This window comes from Hoplias malabaricus, chromosome 6 (genome assembly GCF_029633855.1).
Source record: "Hoplias malabaricus isolate fHopMal1 chromosome 6, fHopMal1.hap1, whole genome shotgun sequence".
NCBI lineage: Eukaryota > Metazoa > Chordata > Actinopteri > Characiformes > Erythrinidae > Hoplias > Hoplias malabaricus.
In genome coordinates this window covers 43,830,507-43,849,059 of record NC_089805.1, presented here as the reverse complement: position 1 = coordinate 43,849,059, position 18,553 = coordinate 43,830,507, and the positions used below count along the sequence as shown (strand labels likewise).

The 18,553-nt window shown below is 48.3% G+C and overlaps 1 protein-coding gene across 2 annotated transcripts in view; it reads right to left on the bottom strand.

Annotated features, from left to right (window-relative positions):
- Positions 1–16,989, bottom strand: part of eepd1 (endonuclease/exonuclease/phosphatase family domain containing 1) — a 42,791-nt gene extending 25,802 nt beyond the window's left edge. Inside the window, exons 1-3 of one of the 2 annotated variants that reach the window (XM_066675906.1) lie at positions 16,374–16,989; positions 15,141–15,383; positions 688–739 (exon numbers count right to left, since the gene is read on the bottom strand). In XM_066675906.1, the coding sequence (XP_066532003.1) occupies positions 688–739; positions 15,141–15,383; positions 16,374–16,831 (753 nt within the window). In that variant the 5' untranslated portion in view covers positions 16,832–16,989. The remainder of the gene's footprint in view (positions 1–687; positions 740–15,140; positions 15,384–16,373) is intronic. The other variant, XM_066675905.1, reaches the window with a different exon arrangement.
- Between the last annotated feature and the right edge of the window lie 1,564 nt (positions 16,990–18,553).

Below are 18,553 nucleotides of genomic sequence, written 5' to 3'. Positions count from 1 at the left end.
TCAGCACCAACGGGAACCAAACTAATTCAGTCATTGTTTTTAATGTAAAACCAAAATCATCAAGAATTCTGTGTAGCTTCATCCCCAGTGATACACTCTTTACTTTTGGAGATCCATGATGTCACAGCTCAACCGTACAACTGCCAAATACTAAATAATAGTTCAGCTCCTGTGTTTTTAACTGCTGTTAATCATGTTTGATCAACAGGAAACAGAAATAGACAGAAGGGTGGACGTGCTGCACACAGACACTGAAATTAAAGACAGACAAGTGGTTCTCATTGTTCCTGAACCATGTTAATCTGGGCTACAAACACTTTCAGGCTTCTGCACGTATAATTTCAGCTCTTTGGGTCTTTGAAAAGCGCTACATAAAATCTGTGATGCCTCAGATATGCCACACCATAAATAGGAGCTTAAGATATTTAAAAGAGAGAGAGAGAGAGAGAGAGAGAGAGAGAGAGAGAGAGAGAGAGAGAGAGAGAGAGAGAGAGAAAGAGAGACAAACAACAAATTATGTTTCCCTATAATTAAATGACACTGAATATGAGGGTCCCACCACAAAGTGGTAAAGTGAAAGTGAAATACACCACAGTGATGTTTTTCTGAGTGTGGAGATTTAGTAACTGCCTTCAGGAACAAATGCTCATAGTTATGGAACATTTTATCAATGCAGTGTATCAGTACCTTATTCAGAGCCTCACGATCAGCCAGGTCCTGCACCGCTAACAGCTTGATACTACAGAGAGAGAGAGAGAGAGAGAGACAGAGAGACAGAGAAAGAGAGACACAGAGAGAGAGAGAGAGAGAGAGAGAGAGAGAGAGAGAGACAGAGAAAGAGAGACACAGAGAGAGAGAGAGAGAGAGAGAGAGAGAGACAGAGAAAGAGAGACACAGAGAGAGAGAGAGAGAGAGAGAGAGAGAGAGAGACAGAGAGAGAGAGAGAGAGATTATTATAAATGTATGTATTATAATATAGCAGTAGTAATAAAGAGTGACAGTAGTCCTAATATTTAAGATGAAAGGTGTATATAAGGAGTTTGCCGCCCTGCATTATCTGCTTCTACTCTTCTAGGTGCTTCTTCTAGAGGCTTCTAAGGCCTGCACCCTAGATATACCGGAACATTGTTGTGAGGATTTTATTGCATTCATTTACTGATGTTAGGTAATGATGATCTGGGACCCAAACTAATCTCAACGGAGCTTCATCACCTCAGAGAACACAGATCCACGGCTCCACAGCCCGGCGCGATGGGGATTTATGGCCGTCTGCCGGACTCAGATTTATATATAAGCTGCATTAATGGGTGCATCTAAAAGTACCCAGTTTTCCAATTAATTCACACCTTACAAACTCTGGCTTCATACTTTAGACCATATCAGCTACTGTCAGTTTTACTGTATCATTACGACTGGCTATTATTATTATTATTATTATTTTTATTGTATTCCCTGTTCTCTTATTCCATGCTTTGTGCAAACAGCAGAGACATGAGACATGAGTTCAGTACACACACACACAAAAACACACACACCGCAGCACGAGGGCACAGTCAATATTTATACTCATAAAAGTGATGGAGCTGTTTCTCCAGAAACACTCTGACTGGCAGCAAGCAGCAGGATATTAACGTCCGGCTCCTTCACACACAGTTGTACGCAAATGTTTGAATACCTCTGGTCACATGATATGTTTATGACGCTATGAAGGTATTATTCTACATATTTCAGTCTCTGTTTCCCCTTTAAGTCCAAATGCAGTCAGTGTTCGAGTGTGCAGTCTGCACTAATGTAGACAACTAATGATGGAGGTCTATACTCCATCAATTACAGCTGTCCATGAACACCAACATGTATCAGTCTTAGGCCCCGCCCACAGGAATCCGTTTTTATTTAAAACTGAGAATGTCCTCTCTCCGTTTTTGAAAATACCCCCCATTTAGACGAACACGAACACAACTGCATTCTCATAGCAGTCCAGTAGGGGGTCATATTCATTCATTCATTCATCTGTAACCCTTATCCAGTTCAGGGTCGCGGTGGGTCCAGATCCTACCTGGAATCATTGGGCACAAGGCGGGAATACACCCTGGAGGGGGCGCCAGTCCTTCACAGGGCAACACACACTCACACATTCACTCACACACTCACACCTACGGACACTTTTGAGTCGACAATCCACCTACCAACATGTGTTTTTGGACTGTGGGAGGAAACCGGAGCACCCGGAGGAAACCCACGCAGACACAGGGAGAACACACCACACTCCTCACAGACAGTCACCCGGAGGAAACCCACGCAGACACAGGGAGAACACACCACACTCCTCACAGACAGTCACCCAGGGGAAACCCACGCAGACACAGGGAGAACACACCACACTCCTCACAGACAGTCACCCGGAGGAAACCCACGCAGACACAAGGAGAACACACCACACTCCTCACAGACAGTCACCCAGGGGAAACCCACGCAGACACAGAGAGAACACACCACACTCCTCACAGACAGTCACCCGGAGGAAACCCACACAGGCACAGGGAGAACACACCACACTCCTCACAGACAGTCACCCCGAGGAAACCCATGCAGACACAGAGAGAACACACCACACTCCTCACAGACTCCCTGTGTCTGTGGAGGAAACCCGCACAGACACAGGGAGAACACACCACACTCCTCACAGACAGTCACCCGGAGGAAACCCACGCAGACACAGGGAGAACACACCACACGCCTCACAGACAGTCACCCGGAGCCGGAATCGAACATACAACCTCCTGGAGCTAATGTGACTGCGACGCTACCTGCTCCACCACCGTGCCACCCTTAGGAGGTCACCCTCTTAAAGATGAGTGTCAAAACACCATGACACACGAGAGAAGCACGGTGGTTTAATCTCAAATCACACCATACTCCCTAAATAGTGCACTACGCAAGTCATGATATTACTGAATGTAGACCGTAATAGTGCACTATACACTTCTAATACAGCATCTGTACTTCACTCTGGAGGGAGTGAGGAGCTATCTACCTTTCATCCAGAGACAGACGCGCTGTGTGTGACGTCCTAAAATATCTGTTTTCCTCGTCAACACGAGAACAGTGACAACAGTGTTTTGAAAAACCTGTTTTCAGTGACCTACAATGCTGTTGTCAAGTGGACGGGAGGCCAAAACACAGACAAACATCTCAGCGTTTAAAAAGGCATCAGTATGGACGGGGCCTTAGAGGAGACATGTTCTCCCCTTTGTCCAAACGGGAACACAGTTCTGGGATCTTAACACACGTGACCTCATCTTCATCATCATCTACTTTGACGCCATTTCAGGGTCACGGCGTCCTGCTTTCGTCAAAATACCACAAGGAACAAGCCCCTGTCTGCATCACACGTTTGGCCTCTGGTTTCGTTAATGTGGACTGTAGCCTGTATTGTGTACCTTAGCTCTCTAGCTCTCTGTGTGTGTTATGTGTTAATCAGTCTCTGAGAACGTCTCTATTGCTGTATCACTGTAACATGGAGATTATTGTGTTGTTGGTGTAGTGTAGTGAACAACACCACATTACACTTATTACACAATGCTCAAATCTAATCTACAGCACAATAGGATCATGTGAATCTGAACTGAAACCTCAACATCGTACTTCCTTACTTCATACACACACACACACACACACACACACACACACACAGTCCCATTAAACATCACTCACCTCTTTATCTATCTGCCTCAGTCACATGGGTCTCACACTGAGGACACGTTTGCAGTAAAAAGCTTGTTTAATGTGTGTGTGTGTGTGTGTGTATTAATAGAGTGTAATATATTAACCATCTGCTCACCTAGTCACATTTCTTCTTCCACACTGTGTCTTATTCAGGCCTCTGTTCCCCACATTGCTGCTGAATTGTTCACTAAATGATAAACATCGCTGCTGTGAGGACTTTGAGGACTAACCACTTCAGCCAGAACAGGTCCTGGAGCTGGAGGACCCCTAATGACCTCGATGGTACTGTCCGCTGGAAGGGGGACAGGGGGGGGGGGGGCTTTATGCCCCTCTAGCCCACACTCGTGTGTGTGTGTGCGCATGTGTGTGTGCAGTGGGATGTGTGGATCCATACATCCATCCATCCATTATCTGTAACCGCTTATCCAATTTAGGGTCGCGGGGGGTCCAGAGCCTACCTGGAATCATTGGGCGCAAGGCGGGAATACACCCTGGAGGGGGCGCCAGTCCTTCACAGGGCAACACACACACGCACATTCACTCACACATTCACACCTACGGACACTTTCGAGTCGCCAATCCACCTACCAACATGTGTTTTTGGACTGTGGGAGGAAACCGGAGCACCCGGAGGAAACCCACGCGGACACGGGGAGAACACACCACACTCCTCACAGACAGTCACCCGGAGGAAACCCACGCGGACACGGGGAGAACACACCAACTCCTCACAGACAGTCACCCGGAGCGGGAATCGAACCCACAACCTCCAGGCCCCTGGAGCTGTGTGACTGCGACACTACCTGCTGTGTCTCACAGAACATTAATAGTGCTTCATAAATAAATAAATAAATAAATAAGCCTCAAAAACATCTACGTTGTTCAATTTTTGGAAGCGTTCTTTTAGAATCTGTTTCCACCTTCAGCTTGACCTCTGCTCTATTTACACAAAGCATAGCTCTATCAGAGTGGAGTAAAGTCTAACTTACAGCTGGCCTCTATTACAACACACACACACACAGAGAGAGAGAAAGAGAGAGAGAGAGAGAGAGAGAAAAGAGAAAAATCCACTGGTCAACCATATCATTAAGATCACTTCCTGGTTTCTCATCATCCTTTCTCTCAGTTCCACTGTCCGCACAGAAGCCCTTTGTAGTTCTACGTTTACAGAATGTCTTTCTTCTGTTGCTCTGCATACTTTATCTGCCCAATTACACCCTGTTCTCCAAAGGTCAGGATCCCCACCAGACCCCCACAGAGCAGGTATGATCAGTGACACTGACGTGGTGGTGGTGGTGTGTTAGTGTGTGTAGTGATGGTGTAGAGTGGATCAGACACAGCAGTGACTGCTGGAGTTTTTAAACCCCTCAGTGTCTGGACTGAGGGTAGTCTTGGATAGTTCTGTGTCGCTGATGAAGGACTAGAGGACGAGCGACACACACTGTGCAGCGACAGACTGTCTCTGACTCTACATCTACAAGGTGGACCAACGAGGGAGGAGTGTCTCACAGAGTGGACAGAGAGTGGACACAGGGTTCTAATTGAGTGGCTTTGGAACAAAGGCTGAATGTATGGATGGGTTATTTATTATTTGTTGTTTCTACAAAATCACCTACTCCAGCTTTAACATCTACAGAGACTCATTTCAACACGGGGCAGCTGTGGCCTCTCTGTGTAGAGAAGCAGGCCTGGGGCTGAAAGATTGTGGTTAGAGCACAGCAGCAGAATTGGGGAAGGAAGGATTGAAAAACAGCACGTTCTCCTCCCTCAACATCCATAGCTCAAGAGCCCTTAGGCATGGCTCTTATCACTAGCCACTTGTGTGTGTGTGAGTGTGAGTGTCACTGCCATAAAGCAATCGTTCTGAAAATGAACACCTGTGGGAATTTGCCTTTAAAGATGTTGCGGTGGGTTGATGGCAGTCCTCCTGAGAGGCGTATGTACTTACAGAGCTGTCATTTTACTTTATGATCCATGGAATACAGATTTTACTTCTGTGCAGAGAGCGCAACGACGAGGTTAAACAGATCAGAACCGACACAACAAGCGCGGAGAAATAAGAGCACTGAGTAAAAACAGAGAAAATGAGAACGGAGAAGAAAGAGAACCAAGCGAAAACAGCTAAAAACCAGAGCTGCTTCTGGTTTGTTTCTCACTTCAATAAAAATTATCTCCATGATAAAAAAGGCCTATGAAATGTAAAAAAAGGGAAAACCTTTGGCAAGTAAAGTGTGTCAAAGAACTCTCTGAACCCTCTCTCTCTCACACACCACACACAGACACACACACATAGACACACACACACACACACACAGAGCAGGGTTTAAAGAGCCCTGTGCCTTGGCGTCCTACACTAAGCTCTTTAAATCACCTCAAAACAGCCGAAATGAATCGGTTACGTAACCATCACAAATCCACTTTACAGCTCTGATACACACACACAGAGCCCAGAGAGAGGGAGGGAGAGAGAGAGAGAGAGAATTTCATCCACCACTCAGAGTCATTCTGTACTTTCTTTTTTCACTTTCTCGTTTTTTCCTGGAGAAACAGAAGAGCTGGTTTTTAATGTAGACGCCATAAAATAAAAGTCCCTAAAGCTCCTGATGGGCTTTTCAAATAAATGTGTGGTTTACCACTGAGAGCCTTCATTCAAAATATAAAATCATCAACAATAGAAAATGATCATGTGATTCATCTGTGCTTCCATCTGTCAGCCCTGGAGTCAGAGGGAAAAGCACCTCTGTAACAGCTCACCCATTCACTCACACACACACCTGTGGACAGTGTCACACACTCACCTAGTCACTCACACACACCCGTGGACAGTGTCACCCAGTCACTCACACACACACACACACACACACACACACACACACACCCACCTGTGAACAGTGTCACACACTCACCCAGTCACTCACACACACACACACACACACCCACCCACCTGTGGACAGTGTCACACACTCACCCAGTCACTCTCACACACACACACACACACACAGTCACACACAGTCACACACAGTCACACACACACCTGTGGACAGTGTCACACACACACACACCTGTGGACAGTGTCACTCACACACACAGTCACACACACACACACCTGTGGACAGTGTCACACACACACACAGTCTCACACACACACCTGTGGACAGTGTCACCCAGTCACTCACACACACACACACACACACACACACACACACACACACACACACACACACACACACCCACCTGTGAACAGTGTCACACACTCACCCAGTCACTCACACACACACACACACACACCCACCCACCTGTGGACAGTGTCACACACTCACCCAGTCACTCTCACACACACACACACACACACAGTCACACACAGTCACACACAGTCACACACAGTCACACACACACCTGTGGACAGTGTCACACACACACACACCTGTGGACAGTGTCACACACACACACAGTCACACACACACACACCTGTGGACAGTGTCACACACACACACAGTCTCACACACACACCTGTGGACAGTGTCACCCAGTCACTCACACACACACACACACACACACACACACACACACACACACACACACACACACACACACACACACACACACCTGTGAACAGTGTCACACACTCACCCAGTCACTCACACACACACACACACACACCCACCCACCTGTGGACAGTGTCACACACTCACCCAGTCACTCTCACACACACACACACACACACAGTCACACACAGTCACACACAGTCACACACACACCTGTGGACAGTGTCACACACACACACACCTGTGGACAGTGTCACTCACACACACAGTCACACACACACACACCTGTGGACAGTGTCACACACACACACAGTCTCACACACACACCTGTGGACAGTGTCACACACACACACCTGTGGACAGTGTCACTCACACAGTCACACACACACACCTGTGGACAGTGTCACACACACACACACACACACACACACACACACACACACACACACACACACACACACAGTCACACACACACACAGTCACACACACAGACCTGTGGACAGTGTCACACACACACACACACCTGTGGACAGTGTCACTCACACACACAGTCACACACACACACACACCTGTGGACAGTGTCACACACACACACACACAGTCTCACACACACACCTGTGGACAGTGTCACTCACACACACACACACCTGTGGACAGTGTCACTCACACAGTCACACACACACACCTGTGGACAGTGTCACTCACACAGTCACACACACACCTGTGGACAGTGTCACACACACAGTCACACACACACCTGTGGACAGTGTCACACACACACCCAGTCACTCACATACAGCCTGTCAGAGAAACAGAGAGAAGACCCACACTCCTCACGGACAGTGACCTGAAGTGAGGGTCAGTCCCAGGACCCAGAGACTCTGCAGCTGTGTGACAGCGACTGTGCTTCACTGTGAAAAGGCAAATGTTGCCCAATGTACACCACTCTGAAACAAACACATTACACCCTCACATTAGACCTGTCGTCTCTGTCACTCTTGACTATGCTCCAGTCCCAGTGGCACCGTTAAGGTCCTATGATCAAAAACAGCAGCTGCCCACAGACCTGAGATTGTGTTGTGCCCCGATCTAAGGAACACTTGCCCAATTTATACTTCTGCATCAAACCTACACTGAACCTAGACCAGCACCTCTCCAGACGTTTAACTACGCGCTGCACCGACACAGACAGCAAAGACTGTGATTGGTCAGTAGTCAGATGGACAGTGCAGAAACTCCCCTTCTGCATCCACAGAGACTGCAGACAGCAGCAAATTCATGGCAAGACATTTTCTCCAGCGTGGTGGAGATGCCAGGGATAAATGAAAACGAAAGGGAAATATATGAATGTCTCCAAAAGAAACAAAAAAAAGATGCGGGAAAACGTACCAGTTTTGTATTTGTTACTTTCCTGGCACCTCATGTAAATTATGCTCTGTCCCAAACAACAACCTAAATAGTGCACAAAATGAAGTGTGCCCATTACCATCTGTGTTTGTGTGTGTGTGTGTGTGTGTGTCACAGACGTGTGGACTTTGTAGAGGTCCATCACTGAGACTGTTATCAGCTCGACGTGGTCACAGCTGATCGTGACGGTGCAGGAATGCTGCTCGGAATGTTCTAACTGGTTGGAAAAGTGGACGTCTCAGTTATTTTCGAATGTTTCTTCAGCACATGCCGTGTTTAAAGATGTCTATCAGCATGAGGCGGTTTCTCCAAAAAAGGAGAAGTGAGAGACGTGAGTCAGACGGCTTTACAGCGCAAACCTCGCTACGATAACAATAATTAAAACAAAGGGTAGAAATAAAGTTTAAAACACGGTACGGGAGGGAGTCGGAGAGAGAGGGGTGGGCTTTCCTGAACAACGCTGAGGTAGATAACTGCCCTGAAGAACTGCCCCCCAAGAACAAAGGAGGGGAGATAGCATCTCTCTGGGTTCCTGTGTTCTTCAAACTGATTACACAACCAACGTGTTCTGAAGAAAATACTGAACAACAACAGTCCCACTTTAACTGACTTTTGGTAGAAGGCAGTTTTATACGTCTCCACCCCACGTACATGAACCTGATCAGACACAGCATGAAAACCTCCCACACACTGTGACACAAGGCCACCCAGTCAGTTCCTGGGATCCGAACGTCAGAAAACATGGGATATGATGTTTTTAGACTCATTAAAGTCACTCGTTCAAACTCCTCTTTGGAAAAATGCAGCAGGCACAGGGACATCTACCCCCTCAACATCAACACCTGAGGTGCCCTTGATCAATGCACTGAACCCCCAACTGCCTCCCAGACTCTGACACTGCTCTGGGTGTGTGTGCTCACTTTCCACTGCATGGTACCTACTCCACTCAACTCTACACTGCTCTACTCCATTGGTCCCTGGTTGGTTTTCCACTATAAAGTCACCCAACCCTGGAACATAGCCAGTGACATCACAAAACCCTGTCTCTAATGGGAACAGCAGGGCTTTGGAAACCACAACAATGGAAGCGGTAACGTTAAGCGGTGTTCACTCATGGTGTATTGGCGAGTTGTTGTTGTTTGGGACTGAACACAGCTCCGTCATCAGTTCAGACAGATCAGTAGAGTTTGTTCCTTCCTTGTTGCAGCGTCCAGCTCTCGCTGGATTCTTTCGTCAGCCACCGATCCGAGGAGCGTTTGAACCTCTTCAAAAGACCACGGCGTCATTTTACGAGCTGCCGTCGTGAGTCGGATAAAAACAAACGTGATCTCTGCTGCAGCTGGAGATTTTACAGATGGAGAGTTGGTGCTGGTCGTCTGCATTTCATTGCGATTGAAGAGTCTCTCTGGCCAATCAGAGCTCTGCAAGGTTTACACGTCACGTTAAATCCCTGTTTGGCTCACTCTGAACCACTAGAGAGATGAGTCAATAAAAAAAAAATCATACCCAGTTCCAGGGACCAGATTTGCCTAAAGAAAAAGCAAAAGTGCAGAGTGGAGTAAGGTCCACGCTGTGGGAAAGAGTCAATAACGCATGATCACTGCCACAGAAGGGTCAAAGTATAAGTAAAATGCAGAGAATTTTACTGAATGTTGTTGTCTCGCTGTGCATTATGTTTCAAACTAACTCAGTTTTCCTGTTTTGGGGATTGGTGGTCAGTGGCCTAAATATTCTCTCGCTCTCCATTACAGTCAGCACACATTCTGCTGCAGCAGGAGATTTTTTGCAGTTTGGGTAGATGTGACACACACACACACACACACACACCCACAGTCCAGCAGTTCTGAATGTCCAATGTACAGTGTCAGCTGTGCCCTACAAAACAGAACACAACCGTCACGCACCACACTCACATTCTTCAAACATCCAGCCCCTGAAACAGGACCCGTCCTCTCCATTTTATCAAAGGAACACAGTTCTGTTTCTTAATGAAACGTCTGTAAACAGGATCCAAACCCCACAGCAGTGTTCTCCCCCTGTGTAAACAGCCCCTGTTCAGAACGCACCTGTTCCTTTAAATGATAATGAGCCGCTCACTGTTCACCCCGACCCCGAGCACACAGCAGTGAGGAGCGAGGAGCAGAAGGTTTTTAGCCCTTTTCCGTTTTCTTTTTTACTCAGTGCTCTTAATTCTCCGCTCTCTATCTGTCTGTTTTGAGGCTCACACGAGGGAGGGGGCGAGTGGATAATGTACTACAGCTTTAAATAAATAAATAAATAAAACAAAACAAAACAGAGCGGTGGAACTGGTACTGAATCAGTCCTGAGAATGTAAACACAGACATTAGACTCATTAGAGCTGAGCTGAGCTCTGCACAACATCCACCTGAGGAAACACACACACACACACACACACACACTGACCCCCACTGTAACAGAAACACACTGATCTGATCAGTGCACTGTAATGTGAACTGTGTAGACCTCCTCCATCCCTGGACAGATTACACTGATTCAATTACAGCCTTAATCCACTCATTTAATCTGGGGTCCTCTGCCCGGACCATCACTACACAACTCAGCCATCTACCTATTGATTCCTCTGTTCATCATCCATCCATCCAGCAATATATCTATCCCTCTTTTCATCCATCCATCCATCCTGCACATATTCATGTCTGAGTCTATAACTAACACACACACACACACACACACACACACACACACACACACTTTCACTCACTCACTGGCAATAAACAGAGTTAAGCAGAGTCAGAGCTCCACACTTCTGGAAGTGAGTCACTCTGTTTGTCTCAGAGTGTGTGTGTGTGTGTATGCAGGCAGGGTTACTGTAGGGCGTGTGTTGACCTGCAGTAACCTCAGTGCTGCTCATGCACTGTTTCCCTTTGGCCTGGATGTTTGCAGCACTCCAGGGCGGGGCTCCTTCGCTGTGTCATTAAATAATCCTCCCATTCGCGGGTTACTCAGGGTCACAGTGATCCCAGAGGATTCCCTGTGAAAACCCCATCACTGTGAAGCTCATATTCCACCAGTGAGCACCGTGATAAACTCACGCTTCGATGTTTCACGCTTCGTAGACCGCGTGATGTTCAGGAATCTTTTAAAGACTTGGTTTATGAACCTGAACACTGATATATACACACACACACACACACTCATCTACAGTACACAAACACAGGAGGTGTGTGGGGACTGGTTATATTTACTCCAGGACATGCAGGTGAAAACACACTGGTACTGTCCTGAGTATTAAAGCTGGTGATGCTTTGACCTGTGCGTCTTTAAGGATCCAGTCACTGTCTCCTCCACTGCCCAGTTTCCTCAGTCCTCAGTGTCTCTCTGAGCTCTTCGTGTGTAACTGTACTCCAGTGGTGTTTGGGGAAGGTCCATTACCGTCTGCCTCAGTAACAAGACTTTTACCGGAGGAAGGAAAGAGGCCACGAGCAGTTAGTTTGTAGAACCACTCGTCTTCTTAATGTGTGTGAGACCATAACTTGGGTTGTGCAGAGGTAGGGGCTGGTACATAGTTCTATTCCACCAATCACTGATGAGGAGATGTGTCCAAACTTTTGGTTGAAGGACGGCACGGTGGCTTAGCAGGTTAGTGTCTCAGTCACACAGCTCCAGGGGCCTGGAGGTTATGGGTTCAAGTCCTGCTCCAGGTGACTGTCTGTGAGGAGTGTGGTGTGTTCTCCCTGTGTCTGCGTGGGTTTCCTCCGGGTGACTGTCTGTGAGGAGTGTGGTGTGTTCTCCCTGTGTCTGTGTGGGTTTCCTCCAGGTGACTGTCTGTGAGGAGTGTGGTGTGTTTTCCCTGTGTCTGCATGGGTTTCCTCCGGGTGACTGTCTGTGAGGAGTGTGGTGTGTTCTCCCTGTGTCTGCGTGGGTTTCCTCCGGGTGACTGTCTGTGAGGAGTGTGGTGTGTTCTCCCTGTGTCTGTGTGGGTTTCCTCCAGGTGACTGTCTGTGAGGAGTGTGGTGTGTTTTCCCTGTGTCTGTGTGGGTTTCCTCCGGGTGACTGTCTGTGAGGAGTTGGTATGTTCTCCCTGTGTCTGCGTGGGTTTCTTCCAGGTGGTCTGGTTTCCTCCCACGATCCAAAAACACACTTTGGTAGGTGGATTTGCGACTCAAAAGTGTCCATAGGTGTGAGTGTGTGTCGCCCTGTGAAGGACATGCGCCCAGTGATTCCGGGTAGACTGCGGATCCATTTTATATATATAAAACCTTTTTTTATTAACACACTATGTTCATGATCACTTATGTTTCATGTCACAGTTATTTTTTATTCAGTAAAATGTTACTTTTTTTATTTTTAACACTATGCAACTGTTACCATAAAATGAAATGACTGATTGTTTGAATTTTTTGAAATTATTTTGAAATTACGATTAGATAGTTACACAAAAATGCTTTTAAAAACGCTTTAATATCCATCTCTCCCTCGATTTCTCATCCCCTATTCTCCATCTTTATATTCTCTCTGTCTCCCTCTCAATTTCTCTTATATTCTCCCTTCTTTCTCTCACAGACAACCTCTCTTCCCATCATCTGTCTCCACTTTAGCGCTCTCTCTCTCATCCTCTTTTCCTCATCCCTCTTTCTCTGATTTATTTAGTCTCCACCTCGGCCCAATCTTTCACTTTTTTCCCTTATCTCTAATTGGCCTTTGCTGTTGTCTCTTCACCCGCTCAATTTATCACACTTACTTTCTTCCCCCATCTGTCTCTGCCCCCTCTCTCTCTCTCTCTCTCTCTCTCTCTTTCTGCTGACGGTGTGTACTGACTCACTTATGTGGTGCACAGTGGTTGTCACAGTGGTTGCTCCTGCTGTGTCACAGACGTCTCTGTTAGAGATCACTCTCGCTTCTCTCCGCTCCTTTGTGCTGAGTCTCCGTCGGACGAGAGGAAAAACAGAACGAGGTCAGAGAGGAACAGAGGCAGAAACGCTGATCCGGAGCTTCACTCCCATGAACGTGGTCTGGAGCGTAGGGAAGGGGTTAAAGCAGGTCAAACAGGCTACTGCAGCGTAAACCACGTGACACGGCGAAATGCCCCTGCGCTCACTGCGTGGACCTGACCTTCGGAGCAGATCCTCAAAGTCTGCATGAGGTAGAGTCCTCCTCGGGGAGTGTGTCCGTGTAAAGGATATCACAGTGGGACACACACTCACTGCTTCTGTGCCCACTGACACTGGGGGTCCCTGGGGGCAGCTCTCGGGGTTGTTATATAGAGGATGGGGCCTGCGTTATTACAGTTACCTGCTTTAGCAATAACACAATGACCAGTGAAACTAATACCAAACAGACAGCTTTCACCTACACACAGAGTGCCCTTAACACACACACACACACACACAGATTAAATCTGTGTTAAGAAAAGCATGAGGCTGCTCAGGCTAACCAAGTGACATTTGAAAAGCCTGAAGTGTGTGTGTGTGTGTGTGTGTGTGTGTGTGAGACAGACGCACAACAATCTCTGGCATCAATGATAAAAATCTTATCATCATCCCTCTGTCGATGGAGCTCCACACGCTTGGAGGAGAACATTACTGCCCAGTTTTGATGAACAGACAGCTGCACTGGTTTGAGCACTGCACTTAACTCATGGGGTAAAACAGAATGAGGCCAGTTGTAATCTACTCAAATCCCAGCCAAAGACATCAGTGCCAACAAAATCAGTACTGGAGCAGCTCCAGGCCATGGACCCGGCTCAACTCTGCTCTGCTTTTTAAATTTTCCATTAGGGAAATGTATTTCCTGGAATCGGGTACTTGTTTAGATGCTGTTCTCTCGTGGTTCAGAGCGAGCGGAGTAGGGACTAAACCTTGCAGCGCTCTGATTGGCCAGAGAGAGCCGTCAATCACCACGCAACGCAGACGACCAGCACCAACTCTCCATCTGTAAAATCTCCAGCTGCAGCAGAGATTATGTTAGTTTTTATCCGACTCACGATGGCACCTCGTAAAATGACGCCGTGGTCTTTTGAAGAGGTTCGAACGCTCCTTGGATCGGTGGCCGACGAAAGAATCGCTGCAACAAGGAAGGAACAAACTCTACTGATCTGTCTGAACTGATGACGGAGCTGTGTTCAGTCCCAAACAACAACAACACGCCGATACACCATGAGTAACGTTACCGCCGTCGCTCTTGTGGTTTCCAAACACCGCTGTTCCCATTAGAGACAGGTTTTGAGATGTCACCAGTCAAGCAGAGTGGGTGCCCTGCAGTGGAAAAGCGCCACACCTGCCCTCACCAATGACCGCCATTAAAATTCCTCACAGCAATGTTCCAATATCTATCGTAAAAGCCCATTCACAAGAGCAGCAGCAGCAACACTGGAGCAGGAGGTGGTCACAAACCCTGGGAAACGACCCAAATCAGGAGCAAAGTACGCAGCAAACTGATCCTACTCGTTTACAAACAAACAAACAAACAGGCAGCACTCACTGGTTCTCCAGCAGAGTCATGCAGACGACCTCTCGGACCCCGGGGTTGTTGGCCTTGTCGCTGGAGCAGCGCTGTAGGTCCCAGGTGGCCACTCGGAAGAGGGGCTTCCCCCGGCTGTCACACTCCTGCACTCCCCCGGGGCGTGATGATGTCATCTGTCCCGGACCCCCAGGCGGCAGGCTTTCGGGGGGCTGGGATTCGCTGCTCTCCTCCTGGCTGTGGGGGGTGTGGCTGACGCCGGAGCTGGAGAAAACAGTGAGTAAGTCGTCACACGTTCGTGAGCGTTACACTGCTCCAGTGTTTCAGTGAGTTACAGAACGTTTGGACACGGGTCGCTCACTTCCCTGCTCTTGGTTTCGCAGCTTTTGCTCGGTTTTTATCTGATTGTCTCCGCTCTGAACACGCATCTGCTATTGTTCTTGCATTTTTGCTCAGTTCTCATTGCTCAGACCAATTTTGGTTGTGTTCTTTTTTAAGTTTTTGCTCAGTTCTCTTATTTCTATAATAAATGTTGAGCTATTTATTTCTGAGGAGGTTAATTACAGTTGGTTCATTGGTTTGAGGTGTGTGTGTGTGTGTGGGGGGGGGGGTTGTGTAGGGTCTATCAGGGGTGGGTGATATTGCCCTAGAATAATCATGATATTTCTGTGATAAAGAAAAAGTTAGTGATATGACAAGAGACTGAAATATATTTAAAATATATTTCACTAATTTAAAGAACACACTGTAAGAATTCGGTTATTTTACAAACAGCAGTAACCTATGAGGGAAGGGGGTGGTTTCCTACCCTCCTGCAAAAGTGACATAGTGCAGTTTCTGCGGTGCATAGCCCTGACTGCAGAGGCTCTGTTCTCACTGTTACAGCTCAGTGCAGCATCACAGTGATTTTAAAGCTGTGATTTTAAGTTTAATTTAAAAAAAGGAACACACTTAATGTTCCTTTAAGTCACACCAAATGTTCATAAGTTTATAGACGCTCTTTATAATTAAGTTGAATCCACTGTGGACACACACACACACACACTCAGCCTGTAAACACTCTCTGAGGGTAGTACCCTCTGGAACCGTGGAAGCTCCATCAGAGGCCCTTGCAATGAGTTGGAGTGGTGTTTTTGACCCAAAACTAATCACCCAATCACCAGCCCCTGACCTCTCTGAAGTTCATGTGGCTGAATGCCATCAAATCCTCACAGCAATGAGGCCGAGGCTGCTGCTGCTGCAGATGTGACTCACCTCTGGAGCCCGTTACACTGCGCCGGGGAGGAGAGCGATGATGAAGATGAGGAGGAGGACGACGGGGACCCTCCGGTCTTGCCGCCGACGCAGATCTCGGGTCTCACGAGCTGCAGACGGGCCGCGCCGACCCCGCTCACGAGCGCCAGGTCCTCCACGCGCCTGAAGCCGCCGATGCGCGCGCGGTGCTGGACTACGTTGCGCGCGAGGGCTCGCGACACTCCGGGCAGCGTCATCAGCTCCTCCTCGGTGCACGTGTTAATGTCCAAACACTGGTGGTCGTGCCGCGGTGGGGGCTGCGTGCAGTCCGGCTGCTGTAGTTCTTTATCTTGTAGCTGTAGTTGTTGCAGTTGTTGTTTAACCAAAACATCACTGAAGTTGCACGCGGCGCTCAGTTTGCGTCCGAGCTCGCAGTGGTCGCGCGGGATGGAGCGGTGGCACCCCAAACTACCCCCCATCGCCCTGAAGACTGTTTTACCTGCCACTGAAGAACCCCTGAACTAGCAGTAAACACCACACTCAACCCTCCTGTACACAGCGCGAGAGCCGTGCCTCAAAGCGAGCCGCTGTGGGACTGAAGCTGCTTCTCCGAGCGCGCGGAGTCATGCGGAGGGGGCGGGGTTTCTTTGTAAACGTCAGCCAAAAAGGGCGTGGCTTAAAATATGCGAGCGTGTAAAGAAATGGGCTAGACAGGAGGATGGGAATAGGGGCGTGGCTAGTACGAGTGTCAAACAGTTTGAGGGCGTGGTTTCAAGAGGGGCGTGGTTTTAACCCAGGGAAGGGCTTTTTTTCTATTTCAAAGCTCCAAATGCATGAAAACAATAGTTATTTCAATAATAATAATAACAACAAAAATCCTGCAAAAAACAGCCATATTTAAGTTATTTTCACTTTGAACCTATTTTTAGACCAAACTTTTTTACATTTTTATAAAATACAGATATTAAAACTACTTTCAGGTTTCTAACTGAACTGAGGGTACTCCACAAAGCAGGATTTCTCTGTTTATCCAGATAACTTAAGCCCAGATCTGAGGCCTGTCCACTAGGAATCTCCTTCAGCTCTGTTCCTATTAGACAGTCTTAGGGTATCTGGCTAAACTGAGAAATCCTGCTATCTGGAATATCCCCCTGGTGGTAAACTACTGCCCCTGCCCCCAACCCCCTACCAAATATACATTCATTCATTCATTCATTAAGCGCTTATCCAGTTCAGGGTCGCAGTGGGTCCAGAGCCTACCTGGAATCATTGGGCGCAAGGCAGGAACACACCCTGGAGGGGGCGCCAGTCCTTCACAGGGCAACACAGACACACACACACACATTCACACCTACGGACACTTTTGAGTCGCCAATCCACCTACCAACGTGTGTTTTTGGACGGAGGGAGGAAACTGGAGCACCCGGAGGAAACCCACGCAGACACAGGGAGAACACACCACACTCCTCACAGACAGTCACCCGGAGGAAACCCACGCAGACACAGGGAGAACACACCACACTCCTCACAGACAGTCACCCGGAGGAAACCCACACAGACACAGGGAGAACACACCACACTCCTAACAAACGGTCACCCGGAGGAAACCCACACAGACACAGGGAGATCACACCACACTCCTCACAGACGGTCACCCGGAGGAAACCCACGCAGACACAGGGAGAACACACCACACTCCTCACAGACAGTCACCCGGAGGAAACCCACGCAGACACAGGGGGAACACACCACACTCCTCACAGACAGTCACCCGGAGGAAACCCACGCAGACACAGGGAGAACACACCACACTCCTCACAGACGGTCACCCGGAGGAAACCCACGCAGACACAGGGAGAACACACCACACTCCTCACAGACGCTCACCCGGAGGAAACCCACGCAGACACAGGGAGAACACACCACACTCCTCACAGCCGGTCACCCGGAGGAAACCCACGCAGCCACAGGGAGAACACACCACACTCCTCACAGACGGTCACCCAGAGGAAACCCACGCAGACACAGGGAGAACACACCACACTCCTCACAGACGCTCACCCGGAGGAAACCCACGCAGACACAGGGAGAACACACCACACTCCTCACAGCCGGTCACCCGGAGGAAACCCACGCAGACACAGGGAGAACACACCACACTCCTCACAGCCGGTCACCCGGAGGAAACCCACGCAGCCACA